This window comes from Mus pahari (genome assembly GCF_900095145.1).
Source record: "Mus pahari chromosome 2 unlocalized genomic scaffold, PAHARI_EIJ_v1.1 2_unlocalized, whole genome shotgun sequence".
Classification (NCBI taxonomy): Eukaryota; Metazoa; Chordata; class Mammalia; order Rodentia; family Muridae; genus Mus; species Mus pahari.
The window spans coordinates 377,730-400,973 of record NW_018391599.1 but is presented as its reverse complement, the minus strand read 5'-3'; the positions used below and the strand labels follow the sequence as shown (position 1 = coordinate 400,973).

The window sequence follows — 23,244 nt, the reverse complement described above, 5'->3', positions numbered from 1 at the left end:
TTTTAACCAGTAGTATTTGGTTCTATCCTGGGTCTTTGAGATGACTGCCTCTGGCTCCTGTCCATACACATAGTGTCAGGCATGGACTTCTTCTCATGGGGTGGGCCTCAAGTTGAATCAGTAATGTGTTGGCCACTCCCACAAGTTGTGCACCACCATTTCCCAATCACACCTTACAGGAAGGACATATTGTAGGTAGAAGGTTTTGTAATAGGTGATGTCCTAGGCCCACTAATAGAATTCTTACCTAATCATAGAAGATGGGCAGTTCATGCTCCATACTCCCTATTACTCTGGAGACTTCATTAGGGTCTCTCTCTTAGATAACCTAAGAGAATAACCATGGAATTTCCTTAGATACCCTAAGATAACCATGGAATTTCCACTGCACTAGGTTTCTACCTCACTGCCTGCCATGACCAATCTTCCAATCATCTCTTCCACTACTCTATCCTGTTGTGGATGGCTCTGTGCTGCTTGCTCTCTAGGGAGAGGCTGTCTGGAGTGAGGAATGAGTCATGTACTCAGGTGGCTTCTTGTGAATCAATCCCCAAATAAATAAAGGTGGCAATCACTAGGTGAGTAGGTAGAACTTCGGGGTTGAATGGAGGAAGAGAGGAAACAGGAGAGTTAGGTCCCTTTTGGAACGTGACAGCAGAAGGCTAAGTTGTAGTTGTTAGAGTTTCCCAGTATCATGGCAGATTTGCAAGGTTTTGTTACTGGAGGAATCAGTGAATAAGGCTTACAGGATTAGGTTTTAATTGTTGCACCTAGAGATTGAGTTACCATTGTTTCTGAACTAAGTTTGTGTTGCATTTTCCTTCATGCACTGGATCATCTGCGAAGAAGAGAGAGAGAGAGAGAGAGAGAGAGAGAGAGAGAGAGAGAGAGAGAGAGAGAGAGAGAAAGCATGGGGCTGGCATGGTAAAGATGTGTCAGTGCGAACCTAGGAAGCTAGGTGGAGAAATTGGGGAGTTCGAGTCAGAGACTCTGTGAGATAAGAACAGGTTAGCCATTGCCCACCCGTGCATGGCAGGCCCGGCTCACAGGGCAGAGGTACAAGTGTGGGAGTGTGCCAGTTCATTTTATAATATTTCCCACAACACTATACCTTTACTCCCCTGCCTGAATCCTCTTGTTCCTATCTCCACCTGCCCTCAGTCTACCTGCAAAATATATTCTATTTCTCTTTTCCAGGGATATCCATGAATCCCCCATTGAGACCTCTTTGTTACTTGAGTTCTCTGGTCTATGGATTGCAGCATGGATATCCTTCACTTGACTGCTAATGTTCACTTATAAGTGACTACATACCATGGTTGTCTTTCCAGATCTGGGTTACCTCATTCACAATGATTTTCTTCAAGTACCATCCACTTTCCTGCAAATTTTATGATACTGTTTTTAACAGCTGAGTAGTACTCCATTTTGTAAATGTGTCACATTTTCTTTATGCATTTTTTTTTTGGTTGAAGGACATCTAGGGTTTTTTCCACCTTCTGGCTATTATGAATAAAGCAACTATGAACATACTTGAGCAAGTGTTTTGTGGTAGGATGGAACATCTTTTGGATATATACTCAGGAGTGGTACAGCTGTATCTTGAGGTAGATCAATTCCCAGTTTTCTGAGGAACCTCCATATTGATTTCCATAGTGGCTGTACATGTTTACACTTCTACCGTCAAGGGAGGAGTATTCTTATCCAAGTCATTGCCAGCATGAGCTGTGTCATTAATCTTAGCCAGTATGTCAGATGTAGATGGAATCTGAAAATAGTTTTGATTTGCATTTCCCTGATGACTAAGGATGCTGAACATTTAAGTGCTTCTTGACTGTTTGAGATTCCTGTTGAGGAGTCTTTGTTTAGATCTATACCCTGTTTTTACATTGGATTATTTAATTTGTTGATGTGTAGTTTCTTGAGTTCATTATATATTTTGGATACTAGCACTCTGTCAGATATGCAGTTCATGAAAGTTTTTCTTCTTCTGCAGGCTGCCAATTGGTCTTATTACAATGTTCTGTGCCTTATGGGAGCTTTTCAGTTTTCAGTCTCATTTATTGACTGTTGTTCTTAGTGCCTTAACTATCACTGTTATGTTCAGGAAGTTTTCTCCTGTGCCAGTACATTTAGGGATATTCCCTACTTTCATTTTCATTAGGTACAGTTTATCTAGTTTTTATGTTGAGGTTTTGATACACATGGACTTGAGTTTTGTGCAGGGTAATGGATATGGATCTATTTGCATTCTTCTACACACTGATTTCCAGGTAGGCCTTTTTGTTCTTAGAGTTAGCATCCTCCAAGTGAGTTCAAATGGCATGGCCTGGGTCTTATTTGCTTTGGCTAAAGAATTGAAAAGCTTTATTTTAACCACACTGTGTTTAGCTTTAAGGTCAGAGTCTAACAAGCTCCAAGCTATATTTAATACAGCTAAAGAATAAACATAGTTATTTGCATTTGATTTCTACTGAGAAATCAAACACAATCTTCTCTGAAGTGGAAACTTCTGGTTTCCTTGGAAAGTCAGTTATGTCAAATGAGGTTTTGCTGGGGTACATAAGTGGAAGGATGTTTTGCTAAAGCAGACAGACACAGGTGAAAGGACATTTTGCTATAGCAAACACATAAAATGACACATAATGATCAGAAGGAATATAAATGTGACCCCACAGAGAGTTGGAGCTAGAGGATTGGCTTGGTTTGTTTCACCTTGCTATTCTTTGCTGACAACATGTATGTACTGGTTCACCTTACATCGTGCTGCACATCAGTTGTGGTGATGCCATAGAGCAAAGCTCACCAAAGAACATCGTATGAGATTCCGACAGTTTCTTGCTGCTTCTGTGGCCTGTTGGAAAGCCTTGTGGTTTCTTCTAGATTGAACTGCTTTTGCTGGTTCATGTGTGGTGTCTGCAGAGAGAACCACTGCAGATGCTGATTCATATTTGGTGTTTGCTACTGAACTGAACTGCTGATATCCTGACAACAAAGATTGGACTTGCCTCTAAAGAACTATTTCTAAACAAGTGTAATTCCCTGTGTTCTAATAACCTTTCTTTTTCACTACCACTAGTGGGTGGAGAGTTACAGGAGAGGTTGAACCCTTATTAAAGTAGATTGAAAAAAAATTATGCCTATAATTCTCCTATGCAGTGATTTACAAGGTCAGTCAGAATAAAAAGAAAAACTTCTTTTTTTATTAGATATTTTCTGTATTTACATTTCAAATGTTATCCCCTTTCCTGGTTTCCCATCTGAAAACCCCCTATCCGATCTTTCTTCCCCCTGATCACCAACCTATCCACTCCAGCTTCCCTACCCTGGCTTTTCCCTACATTGGGACATTGAGCCTTCACAGGACCAAAGACCTCTTTTCTCATTGATGTCCAACAAGGCTATCCTCTGTTACATATGCACCTAGAGCCAAGGGTCCCTCCATGTGTACTCTTTGATTGGTGGTTTAGTTTCTGGGAGCTCTGGGGAGGTCTGGTTTGGTGATATTGTTGTTCCTCCTATGGGGCTGCAAACCCCTTCAGCTTCTTGGGTCCTTTCTCTAGTTTCTCCATTGGGGACCTTGTGCTCAGACCAATGGTTGGCTGAGAGCATGCACCTCTGTATTTGTCAGGCACTGGCAGAGCCTTTCAGGAGACAGCTATATCAGGCTCCTGCCAGCAAGTACTTGTGGGCATCCACAATAGTGTCTGGGTTTGGTAATTGTATATGGGATGGATCCTCAGGTGGGGCAGTCTCTGGATGGTCTTTCCTTCAGTCTCTGCTCCACACTTAGACAAAAACTTTCTATTAAAATATATTCTATTGCCCCAGGGAGATCTGTTCATCCCCCATTGAGATCTCTTTGTTACTTAGCTTTTCTGGTCTGTGGATTGCAGCATGGATATCCTTCACTTAACTGCTAATGTCTACTTATAAGTGACTACGTACCATGGTTTTCTTTCCAGATCTGGGTTACCTCACTCACGATGATTTTTTTCTAGAACCATCCATTTGCCTGCAAATTTTATGATGTCATTGTTTGTAACAGCTGAGTAATATTCCATTTTTTAAACATTCAAGGTACCATAAAATTGTTCTTATTCAAGTGATTGTGTGTTTGTGTGTGTGTGTATGTATGTACATATACAATGTAAATTCATTTATGGTTTTGTGTATATGCATAATTATGCAAGTCTGTGTAGGTGCACATATGTAAGTATGCATATTACAGAGGCCAGGAATCAATGTTGAAAGTCTTTCTCTACAATGCTCAATTTTAGGTTTTTTTGATTGGCTCTCTTCACTGAAACTGTTGATTGTTCACTCAGTCAAAGTACCAGGTTTACACACTGCAATAATACGACTGTCTGGAAGCTTGTAATGGCCCCAAGATTCCTGAGGAAAGTTCAAGGGAGCTACAACCCAGGGAGCTTCAATCCTTCAATCATGAGCATGGCAGGAGTTGGCTACCTTTCTGCCTCCCAACCAGGCACCCTAAAATCAGTTCCCACTACCATCAACCCCTTGTAAGAGTTTACTGCCCTGACAGTTTTGAGGCTTTAATCCTTATTAACAAAGTTTTTTCCTCAAACCCTATAGACCTTGAATATTCCGATGAAACATCTTCCAACCCCTTGCCCTGGCCAACGGTACATGACCATACAAGCCTTGCACAAGAGACACTGGCTACCTCCCTAGGGAAATTAATACCCCATCCCCCCAATAAATCTGTTTATCAAAACTGGTTCTGGGTGTATTCTTTGCCTTGGTGCTCATTGCCAACCAAGATCCTGTGATACCTTCACCCACGACCAGCTAAATATCCTTCCCTCTAGTTCATCCCAGTGCACAACAGGGCTGCCTAACCCAAGGGAGAAAGTAGAACCAGGGTGACACATTCTTCCGGTGTTGTTAAAGGCACACGCAGAGAAGCCAGATTTTCACTTGAATGCTGAAAATTTGAACTCGGCTTTTCAAGATTAGGAATCAAACACTGCCCATTGAACTACCTTCCCAGTTGTGCTAAACAGTTTTATAACAACTTGTCCCAGACTAGAGTTATTTGCAGACCAATAGTTTAATCTATGCAGCATTTTCTTGATTAATGATTGATGTGAGGGCCCAGCTCACTGTGGAGGGACCATCCCTAGGCAGGAAGTCCTGGAATCTATAAGAAAGCAGGCTGAACAGTCATTAGGAGCAAAGCAATATGCAGCATTCTTTCATGATCTTGTAAGACTGATGAACCTCCACTACTGGGGATTCCCCCCCCCCCAAGTGAGCACACAAAGCAAGAGAAATTTACTGTTCCAGTGCACTGGTGTTATCCTGCACCTGAAGGAGAGGCATTGACCCCAGGTGGCCTGTTCAGCCAATTTTTATACAGTTTCCAGGGGTGGAATAGAGCACTAGGCACAATGTGATTGGCTGAACAGTGTGACTTTTGAACTGGTTGGTCCTTAGGGAATGAGGTAGCAAGGACTTCTCTTATCTGTGGGTGGCCAAAGGTTGGTTCCCCCCTGTGGTCTTTCTGAGGAATGTAATCAGCTTCTTGCTTCAGGAGGAGAGGGATGCCTATGTGCTTTATGACCTCTCTCCTCTAGGAGGGGTATCTATGTGCCCTATGAACCTCTCCTCTAGGAGGTGAGGGGTGTCTGGTGGAATTTTCCAAAGTTTCTGAGCTGACTTCTTCAGTCTCTGCATTCATTGTCTCCTGTATCTAGCTTCCTGCTTTGAATTCCTGACCAGACTTCCCTCAGGGATGAACTATGCTATAGAACTGTTAGTAAAAACAGACCCTTTCCCCTCTAAGTTGATTTCAGTCCTTGTGTTTTATCACAGCAATAGAAACCATGACTTAGATGAAACTTTAGCCCTAAGAGAGTTTTGTATTTTTAACAAATTACTTGTTAAAGTACTGTAAATGATTCAACAACTGTCCCCATACTGAGTTGCCTTCTTAAACCTTGATATGTGGCTCCATTTCTAGTTTCATTGTAACTTGTTATGTCATGTTGGGTTGATACCCCTGGGAGAGTAGCACTGCTTTTTTGAAGGAAAATTAAGAGGGGTTGATTTATGGGAGAAGGGAGGTTGAGTGAAGGGACTGTGAAGAGATAGAGGGAGCACTGTTGTTGGGATGTAATACATGAGAGAAAAATAAGAAAAACAATTCAATATCAGAAGAGAAAAATAATTTACATTTCAGTAAATAATTTAGCCACTTTGCATTTTCTTGAAAAGTTGGCAGTAGGATTTTTGAAGGAGAGATATTGTTAAGCAGTCAGAAGAACGACATGGGAGAACCTGAGAAAAAGATTGCAACCCATGGGGTCAGATGCTTCGCCAAGATCAAGGTATGGATTGTTCCTATGTATGCATGTATATACTCATGGAAGCCTTTGAAAGCAAGCACTGCCAGTGATTATATCACATATAATATTATATATTAAACAGTTCTCTGCAGAGTAACTCTGTTTATTAATATACAAAGACATTATGATCTGGGGATAAAAGTATTTTCTTTAAGTTTTGGCAATATAACAATCATTCTTTTGTAAGAAAATTGCTTATACTTTTAGCTGTGTTGTTGGTTTTCAGTAATTTAGATACAATTCATATTCTCATAGCTCCAAAGTCATTTTTTTTCATCACAAAATGTGAACTTCTATTAACCTAGGAAATTTGAGTACTGACCTAGTTTCTACAGAGTCCAGCAAACATTTCTTTCTAAGATGCTGGCTCATAAGTTATCCTATCAAGAGATGATTTTACTCAAATACACATTTTACCTATTAAAAGCTCATTTTATATTATTATATTGATGCTATGAAAAATGCTAAAACAATTATTTTAAAAGACCAAAGTTAGAAGTAACTACTTAAAAATAATCAGATTTAGCTCCTTCCCTGAATTTAGAACTATCTAGAATGTTAGGGTGGTCAAAAGATATACAGTACCATACTGAAACTCCTGCTTCCTAAATTTAGAAATATATTAATTAAAAAAGTCTCCCCGGACAGGAAATATCATGGCCTTCAGTCATACATATACTGGTGACCTCACCAGATACAAATGTTTAGTTCTAACTCAAAGTATTCAGAGAAGGCCCTGGTTAAACTACATGGGTTAAAAAAATGTAAACCAGAATTCATGAACCTTGGAAAAAGACAGCTAGGAATAAGGGTGTTGATAGCAAAGAGAGGAAGAGATGGGAGGCAATGGGTAAACAGATCACATCATCTATGTATGAAATTAGAAAGCAGAAAGCAACAAATTTAATTAATAATAAATAATAATTAATAAAACTCACTAGGAAAAGGAAGGGAAATTTCTGAAGGGGCTGGAGAGACACCTCGATCAGTAACATTCTTGAAATGGAGGTTGGTAGTCCCCCAAACCTATATAAATACTATGCCTATGTGTTAAGTCACATAACTTTGATTCCAGCAGGAGGATATGGGAGTCAGGCTGATAGATATTGGAGATTCCCTGAAGAGTCAGCCTTGCCTCTTCAGTGAATTCCAGGCTGGTGAGAGACCCTGTAAAAAAAAAATTAAAAAGTACAAAACTTGAGGAATTATACCTGACATTGTCTTTTGGTCTCCCCATGTACGTATGTAAACATGAATTCATTCTACATAAAATACACACCTACACGCACACACACACACATACACACAAAGATTGGGGGTGAAGGAAATTAAGAGAGAAAAGAAAAGTTATCTAGTAAACCTAAAAAATTTGCTGTGAGGTGGTTTGCTGCAAGCTCTAGAGTGCTGAGGTAAAAAGCCAATAGCATTAGCTACTGATGCTATGTAGCACTAGATCTAAATGAGGGTGGCCACTGTCTTTTACTTCCCGAGACGCAACAGGATCGCTTTCTTTTGCAAAATGGTAGTGAAGGGAATGATCTCTCAAGTATGATTGTTTTTTAATTTTAGTAGATTTTGCTTTAAATATAGGACCTGAATTATAAAGCTTATATGGAAATTATTGTGTCAATCATGTCATCTTAAGGATTTACAGTGAGAGGTAGGTAAGAACATCACTGCAAATGAAATTTGGAATTAGAAGTCAAAAGTGTATACTTTGAACTATACTGAACTTGTTATTCACTTTTTCCAATTTTTTTTGCATGTTTCTACTCAAATTTATTCAAATTACTTGGTCCTTGTGACAATAAGTTTACAAGTAAGAAATAGTTATCTAGTACAGTATTATATGCTTATTAGTTTGGATGAGATAGTACAGAAATTCCAGTAGTTGGTTGATAACAAAAGGATTATAAGTTGAGGAAACCAGGAAGCTAATTCACTACATCACTCAAGGTGAGTTATAGGTGAATTTTTAGTTACTAGTTACGTCACTCAAGGTGAGTTATCAGTCAGACAGGTAGTGAGGAGACTTAACTGTACACACCCATGCTCTAACACCCTAGGGACACCAAAAAGTTTCTGCCATGGATTTCTGTGCCATGAGCATCACTTGGACAGATAGTGTTCAACCAGAAAGAAAAAAGTGGGTAACTTCACTATGACCTATGTCTACAATAGAGAGAATGTGGCTTGTGCACAAGAATGCAGAGAAAGAGGACAAAGTGTTGAACAAGGCCCAGGACATCCAGAAACATGTCATTCCTGCTTAGAGAGCATAGCAGGCCTGTTGCAGCCACAATGCTTTGGTGTAATTTTGTGTTCTCCTCCCATCCTTCCTTAACGGGATGGCACCTATCCTGCAGGTACAGTGCTGAAGCCCCATTGATAGCTGTGTCTTACAGAGAACAACTCCATGTCTCTCTGTATCAATGAGGTGCACTGATAAAAGAGCAAAGCCATACCTGTCAACAACACAACTGCTAGCCAGCTGTTCTACCTGCATGTCTGGAACAACGTCAGCATAGCAGAGGAGTGATTACTTTACAGTTTCTTAGATGTTCAAGGCCTGTATAATCAGAAATCAAAGTTTTCTCTTTTTTTCCCTAAATTTTTTTTTTCTTTTTAGATGTTTCTGATGGCATTAACATGGGCATATGTATCCAAATCACTATCGGGAACTTACATGATTTCCATGCTCACACAAATAGAGAGACAATTTGGTCTCCCCACGTCTATAGTTGGACTCATCAGTGGGAGCTTTGAGATAGGTGAGTTAAATTTATATTTATTTACATATATATATGTGGTTTGGTTGTGAAATAGCCACTTATGTAAATATTCTCATGATGGCACCTACTTTGTAGCACATACTCTTGACATTGTCCCTTTTTATAATGAGTGGAAGACAGAGTATTAATATCTACTTCTGTTGGGCTGGTGAGATGGCTCAGTGGGTAAGAGCACCTAACTGCTCTTCCAAAGGTGCAGAGTTCAAATCCCAGCAACCACATGGTGGCCTACAACCATCCTTAACAAGATCTGACTCCCTCTTCTGAAGTGTCTGAAGACAGCTACAGTGTACTTACATATGATAAATAAATAAATCTTAAAAAAAAAGATTTTAAAAAATATCTACTTCTGTCATGTGATAAGCTAAAGAGATGGTAAAGATTTCCTTGGTATTTTAAATGGTTGGTATAGGAGTCTGGAGTAACTTGTGACCCAAAGGAGAGATCAATTGTTTCTCTTCCCCTCCTGTGTCCGTGAGGTTAATGGCTCTCCTCTCCTATTCACTGGAGAAGATGGGTAAGTTTCCCTGTGTTTAAGTTCTGTCACACACGGTTCCTAAATTGGGTGGATGAACTCTGGACTCTGGACTTTTGGTGATGAAGTGGGAGATGAGAGTAACAAGACTGAAGAACAAAAAAGATTCCATCTATAAACAAAGTGAGCATTGTTTAATCATAGTTTTTATTTCCTTTGCCTGGAGCCTGCCTGCCTGGCCTGGAGTGGGCTGAAGAGGAAAACAGAGTTGGACTTAGAGGAAGATTTAAAGATTGATGGTCTCTGACCTTTAACTTCTCTAACTATGATGAATGCTGAAGCTGCTGGCTTTTAAAAAGTCCCAATAACTATCTTGCTTATTTGGAGGTTAAAAACCTGCTGACTTGGGCATTTAAGACCTGTAGCCTAACAGTGGGCAATTAACTAAAGTACTGATTACTAGTGCTTTTTTCTCTCTTGCCCTGAAACCTCACCTCTGCTTGTCAGACAAGAGGGATATTGTGCAGGGAAAGAAATGAGTAGAGACTGCGGCTTGCTGTGGAGGATGTCTTTTATAACTTAGGTGGCAGAGTGCCAGTACAGGGGTGGAAGTAGCTAATGATCTTCCTATGCCGAGGACTGATCATGAAAACTTACTGACATATCAGGATCATAATTTTATTTATTATTATTTTCTTTATTTACATTTCAAATGCTATCCCGAAAGTTCCCTATACCCCCCCTCCGCCCCTGCTCCCCTACCCACCACTCCCACTACTTGGCCCTGGCCTTCCCCTGTGCTGGATCATATAAAGTTTACAAGACCAAGGGGCCTCTCTTCCCAATGATGGCCAATTAGGCCATCTTCTGCTACATATGCAGCTAGAAACTCGAGCTCAGGGGGTACTGGTTAGTTCATATTGTTGTTGCACCTATAGGGTTACAGCCCCCTACAACACCTTGAGTACTTTCTCTAGCTCCTCCATTGGGGGGCCCTGTGTTCCACAGGATCATATTTACTTGCACAGAATTAAGCTATGTAGGTAAAGAGGAAGCCAGTTACACTAAGTAAAGTTGTCAGAACATTTAAACAGCCTGTCAGAAAGAAAGATTTGTGCTTTTAAACAAGATGAATATTATCTAGATCTGATTTTTAAGTAGTTATTGTCTCCATGACATTTTACAATATTTACAACAACCACAGTGTCATATGCCACTATTTATACTTTTAGTGGTGAAAAAATTGTGGCTGCTGATGTCACTATTGCTCCATAATTTACTATGAATGGAAATGCTAACACAAATTTAATGATTATTGAAAATAATTCTCACTCAATTTTATGGAAAACTTTAATTTCTTGGAAAACACTAAATTCTGTGAACTCAATGTATTATAGGCTAAAGAAGGGTTAAATTATCCCATTCAAAGAAAAATATTAACTATTTGCATCACCAGTCACTATGACAGGTGATTTTAGGGGAAGTCTTTCATAGAAACAATTATGAGAGAAAGTAATTCATACTGGCTAGTGAAAGTAGCATTTGGTGGGCATTCCCCACGCAGTTTTGCAAGCAACTTGACCCTAGCCTGGTCTATAACTTACCTCTGTCCACACCTTCACACCACTACTTGATGACATAGCAAGGCAATATAAAAGGTAAACTCAGCCAAATATGAAGAGGGAATGTTTTTTCCTTTCAATCAATAGATATTTCAAACAAGATTCTGTACATTCAGAGGTGCATAGCCATAAACTAGAAGGATAGACAGAGAGTTCAAATAGTGAGTATCATGGGACATTACCTTCTGAATGATGACTGCATTGACGGGACACTTTGGAAACAGAGACAGGCTGTAATAAAAATAAGAATATGGAGTTGGGGCAAATGCCATTCCAAACAATACAACATCTTTTCTACAGAGCAGACTAGAGAGAAATAGAGTAGGAAGAGAAACAAAGTCTTCAAATATCTTTCAAATATGAAAGATATTTCATATCTTTATTAGATATTTAGAGATTTGCCAACTCATCAAAGAAAAGTGCTTAAATTTTCTGATCTTTCCTTTATGTATTATATGGACATGGGGAACATTCTCATCAATGAAAAATATGTGGTTTGTAGAGAATTTACTTGTGTATTTAGTTCTCTTCAACCTCTTTTCTGTGTGAATAATACTAGAGATTGAACCTGGGTCCTTACACATGTAAGACATGCATTCTCTCACTCTGTCTTCAGACTCTTTATTAACTTTTTTTTTAAGAACTCTCAATAAGTTGCCCATGCTGTTGTGTTTTATAAAAAAGAAAGAAAGTCAAGGATATGTTTGGTAGAGGCACAGTATGGTGAAGAGGAAGGGGGGAGGGCTCCATGCTGAGGTATTCCTTCCCCCTGAGGTACCAGCCATGAAATGAATATAGTATGGAATAGAGTTTCTTTAGGGCATGGGAAGGGGAGTTGAGACAGAGAAATGCAGAGAGAAGAGGAAAGAAGATGAGAGGCCAGCTAGGAACATATGGAGATGGGGGGCGTGTAGAGGAAGTGAGGGAGAAGGGGAAGGGAGAGAAGGGGCAGAGAGTAAGAGAATAAGAGGATAAGAAAGAGTGAAGAGGGGGCAAGCAACCTCTTTTATAGTGAGTCAGGCATACCTGGCTGTTGCCAGGTAACTGTAGGGCGGAGCCTAGAAGGAATGCCAACATTCCTCCTGTTTGGTTTAATGAAAAAAAGGAAAAACTAGACAGAGGTGATGGTGAAGCAGGAATAGGGTCATCTTTATCTTTGGCTATGTCCTGCTAACTTTTGGGTCAACATGTCTCCAAGAAACCTAAGAAAATGGGTATGGAGTTGTTGGTCTGGTCTTAGGAGAGCTGGCTATTTCCTTGCTGACCATGGTCTGTGGAGTCATCTGTTGACAGAAGGAGCAGGTCCAGTAGAAGCATCTGTGTCTGTGAGAACAGACTGGAGCATCTGTGGGCTATTTCTCTGGACCTGTCCTTGATATAGATTTCAAGTAAATGCCTGGACTTGACAAGATACTGAAACACACACACACACACACACACACACACACACACACACACACACACACTAGAGGTAGAGAATAAAGTTAAGTATGTTTGGGAGAAAAAAATATTTCTTAAGTGTACATTTGAAATCCTTAGGTCTCTGTGGTGGGAATGAGGGAAGTCCCAATCCCAGCAACAGGAGAGGACTATCACCCTCTGGAATAGGCCACAGATAGGAACTGAGGCTATTGACTGGCAGGTGTACTTCTCTAGGTAGAGTCTATTTGGTCCATGAGAGGGAGATCTAAGTGGGTTCTTATTGCTTATAAGTTTCCAAAAGAGATAAATTTGTTAACAACATGAACATTTTAAAGGTAAGCTTAGGAATACAAAAACAAACAAACAAACAAACAAACAAAAACCAGACAAACCAAAACATCCCCCCAGAAAAAGAAACAAACAAACCCAAATCCTTTCCTGGAGCAGAGGAAGTAAGGAGGAAGTAAGGAGGGCCTCTCTCTTCTGTCTAGGAGACTGAATCGCATAATGAGAAACATTTTTAAGTTTATATTTAAAGGGCAAAGGAAACCCAAAATCCTGACCTTGTGAATATGATAGTTGATCATATAGATTTAGCATGAGAATAACTTAAATCTATAGTTAAAAGACAATCAAAGGAAACATATTTGTAGCTATGATAGCTGTAGTACAGATTTAGCATTATAAACACTTCAAGTTTATAGTTGAAAGACAACCAAAAAGGAAACTGATCTTGTGATTATGAAAGTGGATTTTATAGTGGAATGCTATGCTAGGATGAGGCTAATTTGTATGAATTCCTATCAGTTAATAATAGGATGGGCATAGCAAGGAGAGGAAGTATAACCCATTTAGTCACCGGAAACTGAGTTTAGATTAGGAAGTAACAGAAGGTTCCATCTGTAAAAGCTTACATCTGAACTTGTGTATCCTTTATTGTGAAGCCTATGAGCAAGGGAAAACTGTTGTTTGGGTAAGAGACCTGGTAGTCTTAGTTAACAAATTGACTAATGAACTAATATAGTGATAACTTATCTTCGGGTAAGGAACTAGGTCTGTTTTCTAGCTGTCAAGGTACAGTTAGCTTAGCTGTTAATGTAGTCAGTAATCTGGGAAGAGTAAATTATAATCTATGTTTAATGAATTAATCAAAATTACAGAGCTCCACTACTTAAACTGTTCCCAGATCCCTGTGGTCTCCATTGTAACTTGGGCACAGTCAGTCTTGCTGTCAGGCCCAGAAGAAAAAATGCTTTTTCCTGAGGAGTTGGTACATGGGAGAAATGACCCATCTTGACTTAGCCAATACGCGACATTTAACCCTCTGGGTATCTTCTGTTTGTCCTCAGTGTAGACCAAGTCCGGGCAGCAGGCTTGAACTCACTCTAACCCAGGCTGACTTTGATCTTGCCATCTTCCTCTCCTGGCTTTCCAATAGCTGGGAATGTCAGGTCTGTACTACCAGGTCCAACTTACTCTTTCAGCTCTCAAAGATACTTATCAAAGACATCTCTGTCAGCACAGGGCTTCCAAAGAAGTTCTTTTAAACCAAACTTTCTCCTAAACCACGAAGATGAAGTTTTGCTTTGACCCTTTGACTCCTGCAATGTAGACTTAAGGCCTAGTTGGAGCATCAGGACCCTGAATAGTATTATCTGGTCTAAAGGAAGAAGTGACAATAGAAGCAGGCATCCAGCTTGGCCATGCTGAACAACGAAGGTGGCTTTAAATAGCAAGCTAAAAAACATGAACCCATTTGAACTTGCATAGAGCAGGTATGAGAGGAGTGGTCAGAGGTGACACACAGGCCTGTACTAGCTTTTATATATAATCCCAAGGGATGGATGATCATGAATAGAGCTTTAGTGTTCTCCAGAGAGGAAGAGCTCCTTCCCTCAGGATCACCATTGCTTTATGTACTGGCTAATTTTGTGTCAACTTGACACAGGCTGGAATTATCACAGAGAAAGGAACTTCAGTTGGGGAAATGCCTCCATGAGATCCAACTGCAGGGCATTTTCTCAATTAGTGACCAAATGGGGAGGGCCCCTTGTGGGTGGGACCATCTCTGGGCTGGTAGTCTTGGGTTCTATAAGAAAGCAGACTAAAGAGAGCAGGCTGAGCAAGCCAGTAAAGAACATCCCTCCATGGCTTCTGCATCAGCTCCTGCTTTCTGACCTGCTTGAGTTCCAGTCCTGTATCCTTTGGTGATCAACAGCAGTATGGAAATGTAAGCCAAATAAACCCTTTCCTCCCCAACTTGCTTCTTGGTCATGATGTTTGTGCAGAATAGAAACCCTGACTAAGACACTTTACATATTAAAACAGTGCACACAGTATCCTACTCCCTACTGAACCCACCCTTCCTTGCCACATCCCTGTGTTCTTAAGGTGGTTGTTAAACAATGAACTCTAGAGTTTAAACGCTGGAGAGGCTGTTGACTACGAGTTGCTGATACTTTTACTACAACAAGCATTCTCATTCTCCCTTTTCAGGAAACCATTTGTTGATTATATTCGTGAGTTATTTCGGAATGAAACTGCACAGACCTATCATGATTGGTGTTGGATGTGCAACTATGGGCCTGGGGTGTTTCATAATTTCACTACCTCATTTCCTCATGGGCACGTGAGTATTTGGGACTCAGAATTTCCTTTCTGGGAGGAGGAAAGCTCTCCTAGTTTCATAGCCTGGATGACGTTTTGAGTAAGTCCTTTGTCACCACAAACTGATTGGTCAGGATATTTTGCAAAGTTCCTGGTACTCTCTTCTCCTTGATATCTTTCTCTTGCCCCTTCCCTTTCTGCTGTGGCTCTTTGAACACTGGAATTTAAAAAAAATGGTTATTTTATTTATTTACATATTAAATGTTACCCCCTTGCCAGTTTCCCCTCCAAACCCCCCTATTCCATTACCTTCCCCCAACTTCTATGAAGGTACTCCCCTCCCACCCACCTACTCCTGCCTCACTGCCTTAGCATTCCTCTATACTGGGGCATCAAGCCTTCACAGGACCTAGAGCCTCCCCTCTCACTGATGCCAGATAAGGCCACCCTTTGCTACATATACAGTTGGAGCCTTGGGTCCCTCCATATTGGTTGGTGGTTTAGTACCTGGGAGCTCTGAGGGGTATGGTTGGTTGATATTGTTCTTCATACGGGGTTGCAAACCCCTTCAGTTCCTTCAATCCTTCTCCTAACTCCTCCATTGGGGTCCCTGAGCTCAGTCTTATGGTTAGATTCAAGCATCCACATCTGTAACAGTAAGGCTCTGGCAGAGCCTATGATGAGACATTCAAATCAGGCTCATGTCAGCAAGCACTTTTTAGCATCAGTAATAGTGACTGGGCTTGGTGCCTTCATATGGGATGGATCCCCAGGTGGAGTAGTCTTTGGATGGCTTTTCCTTTGGTTTCTACTCCACTCTTTGTCCCTGTAGTTCCTTTAGATAGGAGCAATTTTGGATTAAAATTTTGGAAAGGGTGCGTGGACCCATTCCTCAACTAGGGGCTGTGCCTATCCTCTGGAAATAGTCTTCACAGGTTCCTTCTCCCCTTTGTTGGGTATTTCATCTAATGTCATTCCCATTGGGTCCTGGGAGCATCTTGTTTTCCTGGCTTCTGGAACTTTCTGTTGCTTCCTCTCAGTTCCCCACCCTGCATTGCTACATGCCTCTGTTCAATTTCCTGACCCTTTGAACATCTCCCCCTATCTCCTCCCACACCTGATCCTGTTTGTCCTTTTTCTTCTCCCCCTCTCTTCCTCCTAAGACCCCCTCCCTCTATCTCCTGTGATTGTTTTGTTCACTGTTCTAAGTAGGACTGAATCATCCACATTTTGGTCTTCCTTCTTCTTGAGCTTCATATGACTTGTAAGTTGTAGCATGAGAATTCAGAGTTTTTTCCTAATAACTTATCAGTAAGTACATACCATGTGTGTAATTTTGCAGCAGTCTTACTTCACTCAAGATGATATTTTCTAGTTCTGTCCATTTGCCTGTGAATTTCATGAAGGCATTGTTTTTAATGGCCGAGTAGTACTCCATTGTATAAATGTACCACATTTTCTGTATCCATTCTTCTGTTGAGAGACATCTGGGTTGTTTCCAGCTTCTGGCTATTATAAATAAGGCTGCTATGAACAAAGTGGAGCATGTGTACTTATGACATGTTAGAGCATCTTCTGGGTATATGCCCAGGAGTAGTATTGCTGGGTCCTCAGGTAATACCATTTCCAATTTTCTGAGGAACCAGCAGTCTGATTTCCAGAGTGGTTGTACCACCTTGCAATCCCAACCGCAATGGAAGAGTATGCCTCTTTCTCCACATCCTTGCCAGCATCTGATGTCACCTGAATTTTTGATCTTAGCTACCCTGGATTTGTTATTTCAAGTAAATTTGCAAATTGTTCTTTCTAACTCTATGAAGAATTGAGTTGGAATTTTGATTGGGATTGCATTGAATCTGTAGATTGCTTTTGGCAAAATAGCTATTTTTACTCTATTAATTCTGCCAATCCATGAGCATGGGAGATCTTTCCATCTTCTGAGATCTTCGATTTCTTTCTTCAGAGACTTGAAGTTCCTATCATACAGATCTTTTACTTCCTTAGAGTCACACCAAAGTATCTTATATTGAGACTATTGTGAAGGGTTTGTTTCCCTAATTTCTTTCTCAGCCCGTTTATCCTTTGTGTAGAGAAAGGCCACTAATTTGTTTGACTTAATGTTATATCTACCTACTTCACTGAAGGTATTTATCAGGNTTAGGAGTTCTCTGGTAGAATTTTTAGGGTCACTTATATATACTATCATATCATCTGCAAATAGTGATATTTTGACTTCTTTCATTCCAATTTGTATCTCCTTGATCTCCTTTTGTTGTCTAATTGCTCTGGCTAGGACTTTACTATATTAAATAGGTAGAGAGAAAAAGGGCAGCCTTGTCTCGTCCCTGATTTTAGTGGGATTGCTTCGAGTTTCTCTCCGTTTAGTTTGATGTTGGCTACTGGTTTGCTGTATATTGCTTTTATTATGTCTAGGTATGGGCCTTGAATTCCTGATCTTTCCAAGACTTTTATCATGAATGGGTGTTGGATTTTGTCAAATCCTTTCTCAGCATCTAACGAGATGACCATATGGTTTTTGTCTTTGAGTTTGTTTATACAGTGGATTACATTGATGGATTTCCATATATTAAACCATCCCCGCATCCCTGGAATGAAGCCTACTTGATCATGATGGATGATCGTTTTGATGTGTTCTTGGATTCTGTTTGAGAGAATTTTATTGAGTATTTTTGCATCAATATTTATAAGGGAAATTTGTCTGAAGTTCTCTTTCTTTGTTGGGACTTTATGTGATTTAGGTATCAGAGTAATTGTGGCTTCATAGAATGAATTGGGTAGACTACCTTGTGTTTCAATTTTGTGGAATAGTTTGAGGAGAATTGGAATTAGGTCTTCTTTGAAGGTCTGATAGAACTCGTACTATCTGGTCCTGTTTTTTTTTTTTTTTTTTTTTTTTCTGGTTGGGAGGCGATTAATGACTGCTTCTATTTCTTTAGGGGATATGGGACTGTTTGGATTGTTAATCTGATCCTGATTTAACTTTGGTACCTGGTATCTGTCTAGGAAGTTGTCCATTTCATCCAGGTTTTTCAGTTTTGTTACATATAGCCTTTTGTAGTAGGATCTAATGATGTTTTGGATTTCCTCAGGTTCTGTTGTTGTGTCTCCTTTTTCATTTCTGATTTTGTTAATTAGGATACTGTCCATGTGCCCTCTAGTTAGTCTGGATAAGGGTTTATATATTTTGTTGTTTTTCTCAAAGAACCAGCTCCTGGTTTGGTTGATGCTTTGTATAGTTCTTTTTGTTTCCACTTGGTTGATTTCAGCCATTAGTTTGATTATTTCCTGCCATCTCCTCCTCTTGGGTGAATTTGCTTCCTTTTGTTCTAGAACTTTTAGGTATGCTGTCAAGCTGCTAATGTATGCACTCTCTAGTTTCTTTTTGGTGGGACTCAGAGCTATAAGATTTCCTCTTAGGACTGGTTTCATTGTGTCCCATAAGTTTGGGTATGTTGTGGCTTCGTTTTCATTAAACTCTAAAATCTCTTTCATTATTTCTTCCTTGACCAAGTTATCATTGAGTAGAGTTTTGTTCAGCTTCCAAATGTATGTTGGCTATTATTTGTGTTGTTGCTGAAAATCAGCCTTAGTCCATGGTGATCTGATAGAATGCATGGGATAATTTCAATATTTTTGTACCTGTTGAGGCCTGTTTTGTGACCAATTATATGGTCAATTCTGGAGAAGGTACCATGAGTTGCTAAGAAGAAGGTATATCCTTTTGTTTTAAGATAAAATGTTTTGTAGTTATCTGTTAAATCTATTTGTTTCATAACTTCTGTTAGCTTCATTGTGTCTCTGTTTAGTTTCTGTTTCCAGGATATGTTCATTGATGAGAGTGGGGTGTTGAAGTCTCCCACTATTATTGTGTGAGGTGCAATGTGTCATTTGAGCTTTACTAGAGTTTCTTTAATGAATGTGGCTGCCCTTGCATTTGGAGCATAGATATTCAAAATTGAGAATTCATCTTGGAAGATTTTACCTTTGATGAGTATGAAGTGCCCCTCCTTGCCATTTTTGATAACTTTGGGTTGGAAGTCAATTTTATTCAATATTAGAATGGCTACTCCAGCTTGTTTCTTGGGTCCATTTGCTTGGAAAATTGTTTTCCAACCTTGTACTCTGAGGTAGTGTCTGTCTTTGTTCCTGAGGTGTGTTTCCTGTATGCAGCAAAATGTTGGGTCCTGTTTATGTAGCCAGTCTCTTAGTCTATGTTTTGTTGTGGGGAATTGGGTCCATTGATATATTAAGAGACATTAAGGAAAAGTAATTGTTGCTTCCTGTTATTTTTGTTGTTAGAGTTGGAATTCTATACTTTCAGCTATCTTCTTTTAGGTTCATTTAAGGATTATTTTCTTGCTTTTCTAGGATGTAGTTTCCCTCCTTGTGATGGAGTTTTCCCTTTATCATCCTTTGAAGGGCTGGATTTGTGGAAAGATATTGTATAAATTTGGTTTCATCATGGAATATTTGGAATCTCCATCTATGGTAATTGAGAGTTTTGCTGGGTATAGTAGCCTGGGATGGCATTTGTGTTATCTTATAGTCTGTATAACATGTGTCCAGGATCTTCTGGCTTTCATGGTTTCTGGTTAGAAGTCTGGTGTAATTCTAATAGTTCTGTCTTTATATGTTATTTGACTTTTTCCCCTTACTGCCTTTAATATTCAATCTTTATTTAGTGCATTTGTTGTTCTGATTATTATGTGTTGGGAGGAATTTCTTTTCTTGTCCAGTNTNTTTTGAGTTCTGTAGGCTTCTTTTATGTTCATGGGTATCTCTTTCTTTAGGTATGGGAAGTTTTCTTCTATAATTTTGTTTAAGATATTTACTGGCTCTTTAAGTTGAAAATCTTCATTCTCATCTACTCCTATTATTCTTAGGTTTGGTTTTCTCATTGTGTCCTGGATTTCCTGGATGTTTTGAGTTAGGATATTTTTGCATTTTGCACTTTATTTGATTGTTGTGTGCATGTTCTCTATGGAATCTTCTGCACCTGAGATTCTGTCTTCCATCTCTTGTATTCTGTTGCTGATGCTCACATCTATGATTCCTGATTTCTTTCGTAGGATTTCTATCTCCAGAGTTGTCTCCTTTTTGGTTTTCTTTATTGTTTCTACTTCCATTTTTAGATCTTAAATAGTTTTGTTAAATTCCATCACCTGTTTGGTTGTGTTTTCCTGTAATTCTTTATGGGATTTTTGTGTTTCCTCTTTATGGTCTTCTGCCTGTTTAGCAGCATTTTCCTGTAATTCTTTGAGGGATTTTTGTGCTTCCTCTTTAAGGGCTTCTACCTGTTTACAGTACCTTCCTGTATATCTTTGAGTTATTAATACCTTTCTTAAAATCCTCTACCAGCATCATGATATATGATTTTAAATCTGAATCTTGATTTTCGGATGTGTTGGTATATCCAGGACTTGCTGTGGTGGACACACTGGCTTCTGTTAGTAAGATTCTTAAGTTTGCCTTTCACCATCTGGTAATCTCTGGTGTTAGATGTTCTAGCTGTCTCTGGCTGGATCTTGTTCCTCCTGTGATTCTGTTAGCCTCTGTCAGCACTCCTGTGAGTCCAACTCTCTCCTGAGTCCCAGTGGTCAGAGCACTCTCTACAGGCACACTCTCCTCTTGCAGAGAAGAAGCACAGTGGTCTGGGTCTCAGCTCTGCTTCCTGGCTGATTCTGAAGTCCTGAAGGGATCCTGTACAAAAAGCTCTGTTGCTTCTGCAGCCATTGTGCTCTCCTGCACAGACTGGTCTCTGAGAGACCCAGGATATAAGATGGTCTTCTCACCTGAGTCCCAGGGTCTGAGCCCTCTCTGGAGGCCGACTCTCCTCAGGGATCCTAAGATCCTAGGTATGCCAGGGTGCCTGCGATGTGGAGAGTTCTCTGGGGACCTAGGGATGGTCTACTGAGTTCTTACCCAATGTGGCACAGGGTTGGTGCTGTGGCGAAAGAACCCCAGTCACTGGTCAGGCAGGTTTCCTGTGTCCCTGTTCCTGCTGGTCCAAGCCCCTCTGGGTTGTTTTGCAATAGATGTTGTGTTCCACTCACCAGTGATCCCAAGATCCTGAGTGTGCTAGGGTGTCTGCAGTGTGGAGAGTCCTCTGGGGAACTTGGGACCCTTCATTCAGTTCTTAAAGATCTTTAATTTTTCTTTATTTCTTCCCTGACCAAATTATCATTGAGTAGACAGCTTCCACGTGTATGTGGGCTTTCTGTTGTTTTTGTTATTATTGAAGACAAGCTTTAGTCCATGGTGATCTGATAGGATATATAGGATTAATTTAATCTTCTTGTATCTATTGATGCTTGTTTTGTGACTTATTATATGGTCAATTTTGGAGAAGGTACCATGAGGTGCTGAGAAGTTTTATTCTTTTGATACAGGATGAAATGTTCTATAGATATCTATTAAGTTCTTTTGATTCCTAACTTTTGTTAGTTTCACTATGTCTCTCTTTAGTTTCTCTTTCCATGATCTGTTCATTGGTGAGAGTGGGATGTTGAAATCTCCTATTATCAGTATGTGCTTTTAGCTTTATCAAAGTTTCTTTTATGAGTATGGGTATCCTAGCATTTGGGGCATAGATGTTCAGAATTGAGAGTTCATAGTGGTAGATTTTTACTGTGATGAGTATGAAATGTCTTTCCTCATCTTTTTTTTTCTTTTGTTAACTTTTGGTAGAAAGTCGATTTTATTCAATATTAAAATAGCTACTAGCTACTACAGCTTGTTTCTTGAGACCATTTGCTTAGAAAAAATTTCCAGCCTTTTACTCTGAGGTAGTGTTTGTCTTTGTCACTGAGGTGCATTTCCTGTATGCAGTAAAATTCTGGGTCCTGTTTACATGTCTTGTCTGTTAGTCTATGTCTTTTTATTGGGGAATTGAGTCCATTGATGTTAAGAGATATTAAGGAAAAGTGATTGTTACTCCCTGTTATTTTTGTTAGAGGTGGTATTATGTTTGCATGCCTTTCTTCTTTTGGATTTGTTAAAAGATTACTTTGCTCCTTTTTCTAGGGTGTAGTTTTCCTCCTCGTGTTGGAGTTTTCTTTCTGTTTTCCTTTGTAGGACTGGATTTGCATAATGACATCGTTTAAATTTGTTTTTTTTTTTTTCCCTGAAATATCTTGGTTTTACCTTCTATGGTGATTGAGAGTTTTTCTGGGTATAGTAGCCTGAGCTGGCATTTTTGTTCTCTTAGGGTCTGTATGACATCTGTTTACCATTTTCTGGCTTTAGAGTCTCTTTTGAGAAGTCTAGTGTAATTCTGATAGGTGTGCCTCTATATGTTCTTGATCTTTTCCCCTTATTGCATTTAATATTCTTTCTTTGTTTTATGCATTTGGTGTTTTGATTATCATGTGATGGGAGGTTTTCTATCTCCAGGGTTGTTTCATTTTGTGATTTCTTTATTGTTTTTGTTGTTGTTGTTGTTGTTGTTGTTGTTGTTTTGTTATCCATTTTTTGATCCTGGATAGATTTGGTCAATTCCTTTACTTGTTTGGTTCTGTTTTCGTATATTTCTTTAAGGGACTTGTGTGTTTCCTTTTTAAGGGCTTCTACCTGTTTGCCTGTGTTCTCCTGAATTTCTTTAAGGGAGTTATTTATGGCCTTCTTAAAGTCTTTCATTATCATCATGAGCTGCATTTTAAATCATAATCTTGCTTTTTAGGTATGTTGGGGGTATCCAGGTCTTGATGTGGTAGAAGAACTGGGTTCAGATAATGCCATATAACCTCGGTTTCTGTTGCTTTTGTACTTGTGCTTGCCTCTTGCCATCTGGTTACCTCTGGGGTTAGCTGGTTTTCCTGTCTCTACCTGGAATTTGTTCCTCCTGTGAGCCTGTGAGCCTGTGAACCTGTGAGCCTGTGAGCCTGTGAGCCTGTGAGCCTGTGAGCCTGTGAGCCTGTGAGCCTGTGAGCCTG

General features: G+C 39.7%; 1 protein-coding gene across 1 annotated transcript in view; it reads left to right on the top strand.

Moving 5' to 3' along the window:
• The first annotated feature begins 6,296 nt into the window (after positions 1-6,296).
• LOC110314590 (solute carrier organic anion transporter family member 1A4-like) overlaps positions 6,297-23,244 on the top strand; it is a 40,898-nt gene continuing 23,950 nt past the window's right edge. The window contains exons 1-3 of the mRNA XM_021188864.1: positions 6,297-6,356; positions 9,004-9,145; positions 15,182-15,314. Of these exons, the coding sequence (XP_021044523.1) occupies positions 6,297-6,356; positions 9,004-9,145; positions 15,182-15,314 (335 nt within the window). The remainder of the gene's footprint in view (positions 6,357-9,003; positions 9,146-15,181; positions 15,315-23,244) is intronic.